The sequence below is a fragment of the Panulirus ornatus genome, chromosome 59 (genome assembly GCF_036320965.1).
Source record: "Panulirus ornatus isolate Po-2019 chromosome 59, ASM3632096v1, whole genome shotgun sequence".
NCBI classification, from domain to species: Eukaryota; Metazoa; Arthropoda; class Malacostraca; order Decapoda; family Palinuridae; genus Panulirus; species Panulirus ornatus.
The window spans coordinates 15,517,100-15,533,253 of record NC_092282.1 but is presented as its reverse complement, the minus strand read 5'-3'; the positions used below and the strand labels follow the sequence as shown (position 1 = coordinate 15,533,253).

General features: G+C 40.7%; 1 protein-coding gene across 5 annotated transcripts in view; it reads left to right on the top strand.

The window, feature by feature from the left end:
• Positions 1 to 16,154, top strand: part of LOC139767130 (uncharacterized) — a 273,906-nt gene that overhangs the window by 96,186 nt on the left and 161,566 nt on the right. For all 5 annotated transcript variants that reach the window (XM_071696149.1, XM_071696144.1, XM_071696145.1 and 2 more), the window contains one exon: positions 1,858 to 2,013. In XM_071696149.1, coding sequence (XP_071552250.1) covers positions 1,858 to 2,013 — 156 coding nt within the window. The remainder of the gene's footprint in view (positions 1 to 1,857; positions 2,014 to 16,154) is intronic.

Genomic DNA, 16,154 nt, shown 5'->3' with positions numbered 1-16,154 from the left:
GGTCCTAGTTAGCGTAGGCTTCTTCCCCTTCCTTTTAGTCGGTGGACTCTGATTCTGACTCTGGGGCTTCATATATTGAGGTAGCATCAGCAGAATCAGTTGCAGCGAACTATTTGTTGTGGAGAAGAATTAAGCCTTTGTTTTCCATCATTTTGCTGCCTGAATTTGTTTTTCAGTTGGATATCAGTTAACATGGGGCTTGTTTTTTTTTCTTTTTTTTTTTTCAATTTTCTCACTACCACTACATCTCTTAAAGAAGAGCCTAGTTGATACCAAATTAACCCTTGTTGGTTAGATAGCTAGTGTTTGTATTCTTTGAAGGTAATAAGGAAGTTCTTATGTAAAGGTTCTCTTGGAGAGAAACAAAGGCCTATCAGATTGCCTTTTTTCCTTGGAGAATTTTTTATTTTTATTTTTAGTTGATCTTGATATTTCCAGAGCTTTGAGAACAAAATCTATCCTCAAAGCTAATCAAGTAAGACTTGGACTTTCTCTAGACTGATCCCTAAGATAAAGGAAGTTTAGCATCCCCTTTTTAGATCAAACCATTTTCACACAGACTTTGTCAGACTATGAGACTTAGAGATGTTACTGCTCGTTAATTTCCTTCCTTCCTTTGTATTTTTTTTTATTATTTTCAGAATCTTTGTAGATTTTTCTGACTCTTGTGAATCCTTTCCCTCACTGACAGAGCATTCGATTAAACTGGAGCTTATTTTAGGAGTCTTGGGGAATATCTTACAACAGCTTTCACTTCAATGCAGAGAAACTTTTATGCACTGATATCTGAGCAACAGTGCAGCTGTGCCTTTTCTTGGTGAAGGAGAGCAGTTAGTGTGATCCTTAATTTTCTCTGCCTTAATTACTTTGTTAAGCTATTCAGAAGGATCTTCTTGAACCATCATTGTCAAGAAAACTTGCTTTTAACCCAATCTCTTTAAAGGGAAGTGCAGGAAGGAGACAACATGTTTGGGGCTCTTTTACTCCTTATCTTTAGGTTTAGTTTTGAAGTTCTTCACCGTTTCTTCCATGCTCTTCTTCAGAATGAAGAGCTTTATTGTACCCAAGTGTGATTCTACCTAAGGCTGAGGTGCCTTTCCAATGTAGCACTTTTAAAGCCATCGAGCTGGGTCTTCAGGTTGGTTCGCCTTCATGATAGCTCCTTTCCAGTCAGGGGTCAGTTCCAGTACTAAGAATTTTGGAATACAGCTTTTTCAAGTTTTCAATCAGGGCTAGGATTAAGTTAAGAATCTCAGCTGCTCCTGTCAAGAAAACTTTTAGGACAACATTAAACTTGGCTGTTACAAGAATGCTTTAGAGGTGATGGGAAAGGAGATATTTTTTCTAAACCATCCTCCTTCATATGGGTATGCTCAGATGCTCACTGTACAGGTTGCAAAGGAGAGAAATTTATATATTGAAACTGGGAAAACTGTTTCTCTCTGAAACACTGTTCTACAAGCACTTTTTCCTTGGTTTTCTTACCTTGCCCTACCTTTCCTTTTCTTTTTTTGAAAAACCTTTCTCTGTCCCAACTGTGACTGTTTTGGATTGACATATGCATTCTGCAAAATGTGTGAACTGCTAGTGTTTGGGACCAGGTGGGTCAATTATATCATCACTGTGGCAGTCTTTCATTGGCTAAGGGTGGGCTTGAAATAAGCAAGGTTCCATTTCCATGGCTAAGGTTTGAGGGAAGGTTAAGGAAGGCCAGTCCTTCCTCACTGGTATTACTAAAGGTTGGAAGATTCTAACCTTGATTGTCCTTGGGACATCCAATAGGATGTCTCTCATGCTCATGGGACATAGCTTTGGAGAGAAATGGTTTTCAAAACTTATGTATATTTTCTTTTTCAGGAGCGGCAAGTGTTGCAACTGGTTTCAGTGGTTATGTAGATCAACTAACATACAACAAAATATCAGGAACATTGACTGAAGCTATGCCCATCAACATTAGCTTTCTTTCTGACTATCCAGACTTCTTAGCATTTGGCCTTTCCCTAGCACTTACAGGTAAGTTTTTCATAGCTGTCCTATATTTAGTGATGAATTTATCTTTGTATTGCTGATGTTGATGTGATATCATTCTTAAGCTAATAGAGAAATATTGTTGTAGGAAATGGCTTCTCTTTGTTGTAGGAAATTTTTTTTTTTTCTTTTTTTGCTTTGTCGCTGTCTCCCGCGTTTGCGAGGTAGCGCAAGGAAACAGACGAAAGAAATGGCCCAACCCACCCCCATACACATGCCTTGATTCAATCCACTGACAGCACGTCAACCCCGGTATACCACATCGCTCCAATTCACTCTATTCTTTGCCCTCCTTTCACCCTCCTGCATGTTCAGGCCCCGATCACACAAAATCTTTTTCACTCCATCTTTCCACCTCCAATTTGGTCTCCCTCTTCTCCTCGTTCCCTCCACCTCCAACACATATATCCTCTTGGTCAATCTTTCCTCACTCATTCTCTCCATGTGACCAACCATTTCAAAACACCCTCTTCTGCTCTCTCAACCACGCTCTTTTTATTTCCACACATCTCTCTTACCCTTACGTTACTTACTCGATCAAACCACCTCACACCACACATTGTCCTCAAACATCTCATTTCCAGCACATCCATCCTCCTGCACACAACTCTATCCATAGTCCACGCCTCGCAACCATACAACATTGTTGGAACCACTATTCCTTCAAACATACCCATTTTTGCTTTCCGAGATAATGTTCTCGACTTCCACACATTCTTCAAGGCTCCCAGAATTTTCGCCCCCTCCCCCATCCTATGATCCACTTCCGCTTCCATGGTTCCATCCGCTGCCAGATCCACTCCCAGATATCTAAAACACTTCACTTCCTCCAGTTTTTCTCCATTCAAACTCACCTCCCAATTGAATTGACCCTCAACCCTACTGTACCTAATAACCTTGCTCTTATTCACATTTACTCTTACCTTTCTTCTTTCACACACTTTACCAAACTCAGTCACCAGCTTCTGCAGTTTCTCGCATGAATCAGCCACCAGCGCTGTATCATCAGCGAACAACAACTGACTCACTTCCCAAGCTCTCTCATCCCCAACAGACTTCATACTTGCCCCTCTTTCCAAAACTCTTGCATTCACCTCCCTAACAACCCCATCCATAAACAAATTAAACAACCATGGAGACATCACACACCCCTGCCGCAAACCTACATTCACTGAGAACCAATCACTTTCCTCTCTTCCTACTCGTACACATGCCTTACATCCTTGATAAAAACTTTTCACTGCTTCTAACAACTTGCCTCCCACACCATATATTCTTAATACCTTCCACAGAGCATCTCTATTAACTCTATCATATGCCTTCTCCAGATCCATAAATGCTACATACAAATCCATTTGCTTTTCTAAGTATTTCTCACATACATTCTTCAAAGCAAACACCTGATCCACACATCCTCTACCACTTCTGAAACCACACTGCTCTTCCCCAATCTGATGCTCTGTACATGCCTTCACCCTCTCAATCAATACCCTCCCATATAATTTGCCAGGAATACTCAACAAACTTATACCTCTGTAATTTGAGCACTCACTCTTATCCCCTTTGCCTTTGTACAATGGCACTATGCACGCATTCCGCCAGTCCTCAGGCACCTCACCATGAGTCATACATACATTAAATAACCTTACCAACCAGTCAACAATACAGTCACCCCCTTTTTTAATAAATTCCACTGCAATACCATCCAAACCTGCTGCCTTGCCAGCTTTCATCTTCCGCAAAGCTTTTACTACCTCTTCTCTGTTTACCAACTCATTTTCCCTAACCCTCGCACTTTGCACACCACCTCGACCAAAACACCCTATATCTGCCACTCTGTCATCAAACACATTCAACAAACCTTCGAAATACTCACTCCATCTCCTTCTCACATCACCACTACTTGTTATCACCTCCCCATTTGCGCCCTTCACTGAAGTTCCCATTTGCTCCCTTGTCTTACGCACTTTATTTACCTCCTTCCAGAACATCTTTTTATTCTCCCTAAAATTTAATGATACTCTCTCACCCCAACTCTCATTTGCCCTTTTTTTCACCTCTTGCACCTTTCTCTTGACCTCCTGTCTCTTTCTTTTATACGTCTCCCACTCAATTTCATTTTTTCCCTGCAAAAATCGTCCAAATGCCTCTCTCTTCTCTTTCACTAATACTCTTACCTCTTCATCCCACCACTCACTACCCTTTCTAATCAACCCACCTCCCACTCTTCTCATGCCACAAGCATCTTTTGTGCAATCCATCTCTGATTCCCTAAATACATCCCATTCCTCCCCCACTCCCCTTACTTCCATTGTTCTCACCTTTTTCCATTCTGTACTCAGTCTCTCCTGGTACTTCCTCACACAAGTCTCCTTCCCAAGCTCATTTACTCTCACCACCCTCTTCACCCCAACATTCACTCTTCTTTTCTGAAAACCCATACAAATCTTCACCTTAGCCTCCACAAGATAATGATCAGACATCCCTCTAGTTGCACCTCTCAGCACATTAACATCCAAAAGTCTCTCTTTCGCGCGCCTGTCAATTAACATGTAATCCAATAACGCTCTCTGGCCATCTCTCCTACTTACATAAGTATACTTATGTATATCTCGCTTTTTAAACCAGGTATTCCCAATCATCAGTCCTTTTTCAGCACATAAATCTACAAGCTCTTCACCATTTCCATTTACAACACTGAACACCCCATGTATACCAATTATTCCCTCAACTGCCAAATTACTCACCTTTGCATTCAAATCACCCAACACTATAACCCAGTCTCGTGCATCAAAACCACTAACACACTCATTCAGCTGCTCCCAAAACACTTGCCTCTCATGATCTTTCTTCTCATGCCCAGGTGCATATGCACCAATAATCACCCATCTCTCTCCATCAACTTTCAGTTTTACCCATATTAATCGAGAATTTACTTTCTTACATTCTATCACATACTTCCACAACTCCTGTTTCAGGAGTACTACTACTCCTTCCCTTGCTCTTGTCCTCTCACTAACCCCTGACTTTACTCCCAAGACATTCCCAAACCACTCTTCCCCTTTACCCTTGAGCTTCGTTTCACTCAGAGCCAAAACATCCAGGTTCCTTTCCTCAAACATACTACCTATCTCTCCTTTTTTCACATCTTGGTTACATCCACACACATTTAGGCACCCCAATCTGAGCCTTCGAGGAGGATGAGCACTCCCCGCGTGACTCCTTCTTCTGTTTCCCATTTTAGAAAGTTAAAAAAATACAAGGAGGGGAGGATTTCTGGCCCCCCGCTCCTGTCCCCTCTAGTCGCTTTCTACGACACGCGAGGAATGCATGGGAAGTATTTTTTCACCCCTATCCCCAGGGATGATATACATATATATATATACACATACACACACATACACACACACACGCACATATACACACTCACACACATACATATATATACATGTGAAAAATGTAAGAAACAATTTAGAAAACTGAAACTTCTAGCTTGAAATGAAAGGAAAAATGAAATGAAAAACTTGGCCCACCAGTGATGCTACTACGTTTGTGAATCAAGAACCATTGCAACACAAACCTCGCCAGGTGGTAGAGTGTCCCGCAGTGTATCGAGACAGACTTCCCCAGAACTTTTTTTAAAGGGGAAGTAAATGTTTATAGTTGTGTTACTGGAGTGATAGTTTTCATACATGGTGCTTTGACAACAAAATAGTGAAATTGGAAAAAATGTAGCTGAGACATTGAAGCTTCTTGATACAGTGGTTAAATTGATGAGAACTACTATTGACGTTTGTGTAAATAAATTAAACATTTCCTTTCCATAGCCAGAGGTTGAACCATTATGTGACATTCATTTTTTCATTTCATTTCAAGCTAGAAGTTGTAGGAAATGGCTTCTCATTTTAGAATTCAGTGATTGCAAGAATGAATAATTATTTACTGAGTTCAGAGGTTTTAGTTTACATGTGCTAGTGCAGATACATATTTTAGCAGTGCAATAGTTATATGGTTAAAATTGCAGTACCAGTAAGTCAAACTTTCCTTTGTTTTCATATTACTTGAATGAATTCTTATTAATGTTGCAATACACACAGATACTTGTCTTAATGTAATGCATTTACAATTATTTTTGGAACTGTGTTGATAAAATCTTCCACAGATATGTCAGGAAAATGCTTTTGTTATGTTAACAGAGAATGATCATGGCATTGTTTAGGGAGTTGATATTTTTGATAGAAAATTAGTGAAAGTTAAAGATGACATCTTCATCCAGCCCATGGTTCAATCGTTCCTATTCTGAGGCCATTCAGACAGCGGATCAGGCATATTGGGCTTGGAAAACTATTCTTCATCTGACATCCTTTCATCTTTCATCACTGCCCATAATTATTGCAAGCACGTTGTCTGTGAGGCAAGGTGTTCCTTTATTCAAAGGAGGTATGATAATTTCTTGTCATCCACTGATAGGTCTCTCTGGTCTTTAGCTAAGGGCATTGCTAACAGCTTCTGTGACAACCTTTCCTTTACTTTTCCTTTCTGATGATACTATAGCTGTCTCTCCCATATTCAAAACAACTATCTTTGGTTCCTGTTTCTCCTCTAACTCCACCTTGGATGACTCTAACATTCCTTCACCCTTTAATGTTCCCCTTACTAATCCTATACCTCTTCCCATAATGTCTTTTCAGACTGTTTGAAAAGCTCTTCTCTCTCTTGACACAGATAAAGCTTATGGTCCTGATGACATCCATACTCAATTTCCTGAAAGAGTGTGCCTCTGAACTTGCACCTGTGCTTGCTTATCTGTTCATTTTCTTTTTAAAAACAAAACTTTTCCTTCCCCTAGGAAGCATGCATTGACACATTCCATCCCTGAGAAAGGTGATGGTTCTGACCCCTCTAACTGTTGTCCAAGTTCTTTGACATCTACCAGTAACAAAGTTTTTGAAATCCCTCCTCAACTACCATATCCTTCAACACCTTGAAAGTCACATTCTTCTCCCTGATCATCAGTATGGCTTCCATAAGGCAAGGTCTGCTGGTGATATTCTTTCCTATCTTACTAATGTCTGGTCATCATCCCTGAAAGATTTTGGGGAATTATGTGTATTTGCCCTTGACACATCCAAAGCTTATGACAGGATGTGCCATTGGGGTTTCATCTCCAACCTTCCCTCTTTTGCCTTCCCCCCCTCACTTTGCTCCATCGTATCCAGCTCCCCCTCTGGCCGATCTATCTCTGGTTGTTGATGGATCAGCCTCCCCACCTTTCTCCATCACTTTTTCTCCTTTTTTCAGTGATTTCCTTTCTTCCAAAATTATCAAATGCACTCATATGCTGACAACTCAACACTGCAGTCATCCACATTCTTCAATTGTGTTCCTTCTTCTCTCACTCGATCTGCATCTCGTCTTGACACAGCTTCCTGAATAAACTCAGACTTGGACAGGATATCTCTGTGGAGTAGACAAAATCTAGTAAACTTTAATGCTTCCAAGACCCAGTTTCTACCCATCTCTTTGACAAAAACTCCTTATAAGTTTCGTTTCTCCTTTGATGGTTCTGAGGTTTCACCTTCTGACTTAATGAACATGCATGATATAACTGTAACATACTCTCTTTCCTGGAAACTCCACATTATGGGAATAGCTAAGTCTGCTTCTAAGAAACTGGGTGTCCTGTTTAGATGTCAAAATATCTTCTCCTTTGAATAGTTGCTTTGTTTATACATACAAAGGATTGATTCATCCTTGTATGGAGTACTACTCTCACATCTGGGTTGGTTCTAGCTCTGTATTCTTAATTGACAGAGTTGAGTCGAAAATGGTCCAACTCATTAACTCTCTCAGGCTAACTTCCAGACTGGAACGTCTTGCCCTACACTGCAATGTTTGTTCGCTTTCCCTCTTCTATAGGTATTTGGTTTTTGCTCTTGAGAGCTGGCTGCTTGTGTGCCCCCACCACTAGCTAGATCATGCAATACTTGGCAAGCTGCTGTGTCATATGATTACTGGTGGCTGTCAGCAACTCGAGGGTGGGCTATTTTGATGACCTTCTTTCCTTACACGTCGAAACTTTGGAACTCTATGCCTTCTCATGTCTTTCCCAATAACTATGACCTGGCTTATTTTAAAAGACTGGTTTTTCACATATTACAAAATTTGTGATTACTTAACCTTGTCTCTTATTTTTCCTTTTCACAATTCTCTCTGTATTTCAATTAAGGCCCAGCCTTTTCTCTCTATGTATTTTGATGAGAGCCCAGCCTTGATGTGAACTTTTTTATGTGATTGGAACCTTCAACATAAAAAAAAAAGATTTTTAAGGTGAAAGTATGTGGAGTATCTGGTTGGAAGTTGTATATATTTTCTCATATTTGTTCACTGTCTCCAATGTTACTGAAGTAGCACCAGGAATAGACAAAGGCCTCATTTCCTCACATCCATTCTCAAGCTGTTATATATATTACACTGAAACTACAGCCCCTATCCACAACACGGCCCTACAGACCTTTCTTTGGTTTTCTACGGTGATTCATATGCTCTGGTTCATTTCTCTGACAGCACATTTCTGTCCTGTATATCACATCACTCCAGATCACTCTATCCCATGCATGCCCTTTACGGTACTGCAGTTCAGGCCCTGAACACTTGGAATCTTTTTCTCTCCATCATTCCTTCTCCAGTTCAATTTCCTCTGTCTCCCTGTCCCTTCCACTCCTGACACTTATATCCTCTTTGTCAACCTTCCCTCACTTATTCTCTCCATATGTCCAAACCATTATCAGCACACCCTCTTCGGCTGTCTTGATAATACTCTTCTTATTGCCATGCCCCTCTCTTATTTTTCCATTACTTACACACACACACACACACACACACACACACACACACACACACACACACACACACACCACAAATTGTCCTCAAACATTTCATTGCCAGCACATGCACCCTCTTAACATTCTCAGCTATTGCTCATGCCTTGAATCCATACAACATCATTGGAACTACAGTATCCTCAAACATGCCCATTTTCACTCTCCCAGATACTAAGTGACCTCTCTTTTCACACATTCCTCAGTGCTTTCAGAAGCTTTTACCCCCTCATCCACCCTATGACTCACCCACCCCCTACTTCCATGGTTCCATTTGCTAACTTTTTCACTTGCAAGCATCTAAAACAATACACTTCCTCAAGTTTTTCTTCATTTAAGACTCACATCCCAAATAACATGTTTCTCTTTACTGCTAAACCTAGTAATATTCACGTTTACTCCCAATTCTATCCTTTCATATACACTTTCTATCTCAGACACCAACATTTCTCACTCAAATCTGCCACCAGGTGCTGTGTCATCAGCAAACAACAACTGACTCTCTTCCTAGGCCTCCATCATCCCTTATAGACTGCATACCTGCTTCTTTCTCCAAGATCCTTTTGCATTTTCCTCCCTCACCACACAATTCATAAACAAAATAAACAGCCATGATAACATCACAAACCCCTGCTGCAGAAGTACCTTCACCAGGGACCACTCACCCTCTTCTTCGCTTACTTGTACACGTGCTGTACTGTATTAATAAAAACTCCTCAATGCTTCTAATAGCTTTCTTACCACACCATATATTTGTAACATTCAACAAAGCATCTCTACCATCCCTATCATATGCTTTCTCTAGATACATAAATACCACATAAAGATCTTCCTGCTCTTCTAAATATTTCTCACACACATTCTTCAGAGGACACACCTCATCTCTACATCCTCTACCACTCCTGAAACCATATTGTTCTTCACCAGTCTGATGCTCTGTGCATGCCAACACCCTCTCAGTTACCACTCTTCCATGCAACTTTCCATAGACACTCAACATACTTATACTTTGGCAGTTCAAACACCTACCTTTATCCTCTTTTCCTTTGTACAAAGGCATTATGCATACATTACACCAATCCTAAGGCACCTCACTATGATCCAAGATACATTGAAAATCCTAACCAACCAATAAGCAACACAGCCACTCCTTTTCTGATTAAGAAATTCATCAGCATTACCATCCACTTCAGCTGCCTTGCCACACTTCATCTTATGCAAAGTTTTTACCACCACTTTTATCTTTACCAAACCAGTTACCATGACTTTCATCTCTCATACCTCCCTGACCAAAACACCCTACATTTGCCATCCTGTCATCAAGCACATTCAGCAAACTTTCAGATTACTAACTCCTTCTTCCCTTCACCTCATCACTGCCTGTTTCCACTTCCCCATTTACCCCCTTTACTGATGTTCCCATTTGTTGTCTTGTTTTCTCACACTATTAACCTTCTTCCAAAACATCTTGTACTCTCTGAGGGTTGCTGGTATTTATGCTCCCCAACTCTCATTTGCCCTCTTTTCCAAGCACTGTCCCTTCCTTTTGACTTCCTGCCACTTTTTCTTGTACATCTTTCAATCACTCGCACTCTTTCCTTATAAGTACTGTCTTTCCCCTACTTATGACCTGTGCAATTTATGACTATCTGTACATAAGACTGAAAAGAATATTAATAAAAAGATATACATAAATAGATTGAGATTGATATGGGTCAAACTAAAAGTGGATGGAGAGAGATGGGTAATTATTGGTGCATATGCACCTAGGCATGAGAAGAAAGATCATGAGAGGCAAGTGTTTTGGGAGCAGCTGAGTGAGTGTGTTAGTGGTTTTGATGCACGAGACCGGGTTATAGTGATGGGTGATTTGAATGCAGAGGTGAGTAATGTGACAGTTGAAGGAATAATTGGTGTACATGGGGTGTTCAGTGTTGTAAATGGAAATGGTGAAGAGCTTGTAGATTTATGTGCTGAAAAAGGACTGGTAATTGGGAATACCTGGTTTAAAAAGAGAAATATACATAAGTATACGTATGTAAGCAGGAGAGATGGCCAGAGAGCGTTATTGGATTACGTGTTAATTGATAGGCACGCGAAAGAGAGACTTTTGGATGTTAATGTGCTGAGAGGTGGAACTAGAGGGATATCTGATCATTATCTTGTGGAGGCAAAGGTGAAGATTTGTAGAGGTTTTCAGAAAAGAAGAGAGAATGTTGGAGTGAAGAGAGTGGTGAGAGTAAGTGAGCTTGGGAAGGAGACTTGTGTGAGGAAGTACCAGGAGAGACTGAGTACAGAATGGAAAAAGATGAGAACAAAGGATGTAAGGGGAGTGGGGGAGGAATGGGATGTATTTAGGGAAGCAGTGATGGCTTGTGCAAAAGGTGCTTGTGGCATTCGAAGCATGGGAGGTGGGCAGATTAGAAAGGGTAGCGAGTGGTAGATGAAGAAGTAAGATTATTAGTGAAAGAGAAGAGAAAGCCATTTGGACAATTTTTGCAGGGAAATAATGCAAATGAGTGGGAGATGTATAAAAGAAAGAGGCAGGAGGTCAAGAGAAAGGTGCAAGAAGTGAAAAAGAGGGCAAATGACAGTTGGGGTGAGAGTATCATTAAATTTTAGGGAGAATAAAAAGATGTTTTGGAAGGAGGTAAATAAAGTGCGTCAGACAAGGGAATCAATGGGAACTTCAGTGAGGGGGCTAATGGGGAGGTGATAACAAGTAGTGGTGTTGTGAGAAGATGGAGTGAGTATTTTGAAGGTTTGTTGAATATGTTTGATGATAGAGTAGCAGATATAGGATGTTTTGGTCGAGGTGGTGTGCAAAGTGAGAGGGTTAGGGAGAATGATTTGGTAAGCAGAGAAGAGGTAGTAAAAGCTTTGTGGAAGATGAAAGCCGAAAAGGCAGCGGGTTTGGATGGTATTGCAGTGGAATTTATTAGAAAAAGGGCGTGACTGTATTGTTGACTGGTTGGTAAGGTTATTTAATGTATGTATGACTCTTGGTGAGGTGCCTGAGGATTGGCGGAATGCTTACATAGTGCCATTGTACAAAGGCAAATAGGATAAAAGTGTGTGCTCAAATTCCAGAGGTACAAGTTTGTTGAGTATTCCTGGTAAATTAGATGGGAGGGTATTGATTGAGAGGGTGAAGGCATGTACAGAGCATCAGATTGGGGAAGAGCAGTGTAGTTTCAGAAGTGGAAGAGGATGTGTGGATCAGGTGTTTGCTTTGAAGAATGTATGTGAGAAATACTTAGAAAAGCAAATGGATTTGTATGTAGCATTTATGGATCTGGAGAAGGCATATGATAGAGTTGATAGAGATGCCTTGTGGAAGGTATTACGAATATATGGTGTGGGAGGCAAGTTGTTAGAAGCAGTGAAAATTTTCTATCAAGGATGTAAGGCATGTGTACGTGTAGGAAGAGAGGAAAGTGATTGGTTCTCAGTGAATGTTGGTTTGCGGCAGGGGTGTGTGATGTCTCCATGGTTGTTTAATTTGTTTATGGATGGGGTTGTTAGGGAGGTGAATGCAAGAGTTTTGGAAATTGGGGCAAGTATTGAGTCTGTTGGGGATGAGAGAGCTTGGGAAGTGAGTCAGTTGTTGTTCGCTGATGATACAGCGCTGATGGCTGATTCGGGTGAGAAACTGCAGAAGCTGGTGACTGAGTTTGGTAAAGTGTGTGAAAGAAGAAAGTTAAGAGTAAATGTGAATAAGAGCAAGGTTATTAGGTACAGTAGGGTTGAGGGACAAGTCAATTGGGAGGTAAGTTTGAATGGAGAAAAACTGGAGGAAGTGAAGTGTTTTAGATATCTGGGAGTGGATCTGGCAGCAGATGGAACCATGGAAGCGGAAGTGAATCATACGGTGGGGGAGGGAACGAAAGTTCTGGGAGCCTTGAAGAATGTGTGGAAGTCGAGAACGTTATCTTGGAAAGCAAAAATGGGTATGTTTGAAGGAATAGTGGTTCCAACAATGTTATATGGTTGCGAGGTGTGGGCTATAGATAGAGTTGTGCGTAGGAGGGTGGATGTGCTGGAAATGAGATGTTTGAGGACAATGTGTGGTGTGAGGTGGTTTGATCGAGTAAGTAATGTAAGGGTAAGAGAGATGTCTGGTAATAAAAAGAGTGTAGTTGAGAGAGCAGAAGAGGGTGTTTTGAAATGGTTTGGTCACATGGAGAGAATGAGTGAGGAAAGATTGACAAAGAGGATGTATGTGTCATAGGTGGAGGGAACGAGGAGAAGTGGGAGACCAAATAGGAGGTGGAAGGATGGAGTGAAAAAGATTTTGAATGATTGGGTTCTAAACATGCAAGAGGGTGAAAGGCGTGCAAGGAATAGAGTGAATTGGAATGAATGTGGTATACCGGGGTCGACGTGCTGTCAATGGATCGAACCAGGGTATGTGAAGCGTCTGGGGTAAACCATGGAAAGTTTTGTGAGGCCTGGATGTGGAAAGGGAGCTGTGGTTTTGGTGCATTATACATGACAGCTAGAGACTGAGAGTGAACGAATGTGGCCTTTGTTGTATTTTCCTAGCGCTGCCTTGTGCACGTGGGGGGGAGGGGGTTGTTATTTCATGTATGGCGGGTTGGCGATGGGAATGAATAAAGGCAGACAGTATGAATTATGTACATGCGTATATATGTATATGTCTGTGTTTGTATATATATATATATATATGTATACGTTGAGATGTATAGGTATGTATATTTGCGTGTGTGGACGTGTATGTATGTACATGTGTATGTGGGTGGGTTGGGCCGTTCTTTCATCTGTTTCCTTGCACTGCCTTGCTAACACGGAAGACAGTGAAAAAGTGAAATGAAAATACATTTACGTAAATGTTAAGATTAAGCTAAGTCATATGTCCACCAATGCTAACAGCTGTGTGCATTCGATAGTGACTCAGATGATATTCTGGCATTGTGTACATCACAGGATCTTTTTCAGATCTTGTTCTCAGCTACTGTTCTGTAAGTGCACGTTATTCAAGTGAATCTAATTGATTTTATGCCGGATTAAACCATTTTTGTATTAAACCCCAAAGAAGATTGAGGAGCAAGGGAAAACCCATCACATGGTGATAGATCTGATAAGAAGCCGAGAAGGACACTCAGTTTGGTATTGAAAATGATGGTAATCACCCAGTATGAAGGAGGAAAAAGTTAATGTGATTGTACGTGATCTGCAGTTGCCCCATTCGAAGGGCTCTACAGTTTTAAAGGACAAAGAAAAATATGTGAAGCAGTGAAAGGTTCAGCAAGTATGAAGTCTACAATCATAACAAAGCAATGACAACGGCCCATCCACAAAATGGAAAAGTTGTTGATGCTGTGGATGTTAGGTCAAATTCAAAAACATGTACCACTAAGCATCCTAACAATTCAGGCAAAGGCTAGAAGTCTTTTGAGACTTTGAAGGAGTGAGCAGGAGAGGATTACATTGAGAATTCCACAGCAAGTCACGGTGATTCAGTAGATTCAAATGAAGATATAGCTTGCACAATATTCAAGTCACAGGTGAAGCAGCAAGTGCTGACGAAGGAGCTGGCAAAAGAGTTAAGAATAAACCAAAGGATTTTTTTTTTTTGATAAACCATAGAGTGATTTATATAAATTTGAATAAGTGTCTGTTCATAAAACTGGTTAAATAGAAATGAGATAAACACAAAAGAACTTGCATAACATAAGAAATAAAGATGATGAAAAATGAACTAAAGACTCTTAAGTAAAAGGCTAAAAGAAACTACTGAATCATATGATAAAGCTGGTTAATAAAAAACAAGATAATCATGATAGAAATTGAGTAGGATAAAAGGATGCAGTTCAGATATACAAATTTTCCATGCCATGCTGACTTATGCCCGACTTATGTCCATTTCGAGATCTCACCAGTCAGTCAGAATGGAACTCGGATATATGTTGTGATAGATAGTACTGCTCATGCACCTCTCTTTTGTCTCTTTGTCAATTCTACTCTTGTCATCCCACCAATCACTACATTTTTTCACCTGTTCATCTCCCACCTTTTGCATGTGACACACTTCTCTCGTACATGTAGCATTGTTTCCTTAAGTACCTCCTATTTGTCCCCTACTCCCGTCTTTGTTTGCTTTCACATCTCTCCTGGTTCTTCTTCGAAGACCCTTTTCTAGGCTCACTTACTTTCACCATCCTCTTTTCACCCATATCTTTTCCTTTTTTCTGAAAGCCATTACAAATCTTTACCTTTGCTTTCACCTGGTAATAACTAGGCATCCCACCAGCTGCCCCTCCCAGCACAGTTACATCCAAGAGTCTCCTTTTGCTTGCTTATCAATTAGCTTGTAATCCAGTAATGCCTACTGACCATCTTTCCTACTCACCCATGTATATGTATGTATGTCCTTTCTTTTAAACCAGTTATGCCAAATCAACAGTCCTTTTTCAGCACACAACTCCACATGCTGTCCACCATTTCCATTCTTATTTATATTACTTAATTGCTGTTTCCTGCATTAGTGAGGTAGTGCCAGGTAACAGATGAAGAATGGCCCACCCACTCATATACACATTTTTTTTTTCTTTTTTGCATACTATTCACCATTTTCCGTGTTAACGAGATAGTGTTAAGAACAGAGGACTGAGCCTTTGAGGGAAATCTTCACTTGGCCCCCCTTCTCTGTTCCTTCTTTTGGAAAAATAAAAACAAGAGGGGAGGATTTCCAGCCCCCCCTGCTCCCTCCCCTTTTAGTCACCTTTTTTTGACACTGAGGGAATGTATGGTAAGTATTTTTTCTCCCCATCCCCAGGGATATCATATACACATAAAAATACATAAATGACCATGCCTGCACATATACATACATATACATATCAAGATTACATACATATACATACACATACACAGACATATATATACACATGTACATATTCATACTTGCTTGCCTTCATCTATTCCGTCGCTTCCTCGCCACACAGGAAATAGCATTGCTATCCCCCCGCTTTAGCGAGGTAGCACCAGGAAAACAGACAAAAAAAGGTCACATTCATTCACACTCAGTCTTTAGCTGCCTTGTGTAATGCACCAAAACCACAGTTCCCTATCCACATCCAGGCCCCACATACCTTTCCATGGTTTACCCCAGACACTTCACATGCCCTGGTTCAGTCCATTGATAGCAAGTTGACTGTGGTATACCACATTGTTCCAGTTCACTCTATTCCTTGCACGCCTTTCACCCTCCTGTATGGTCAG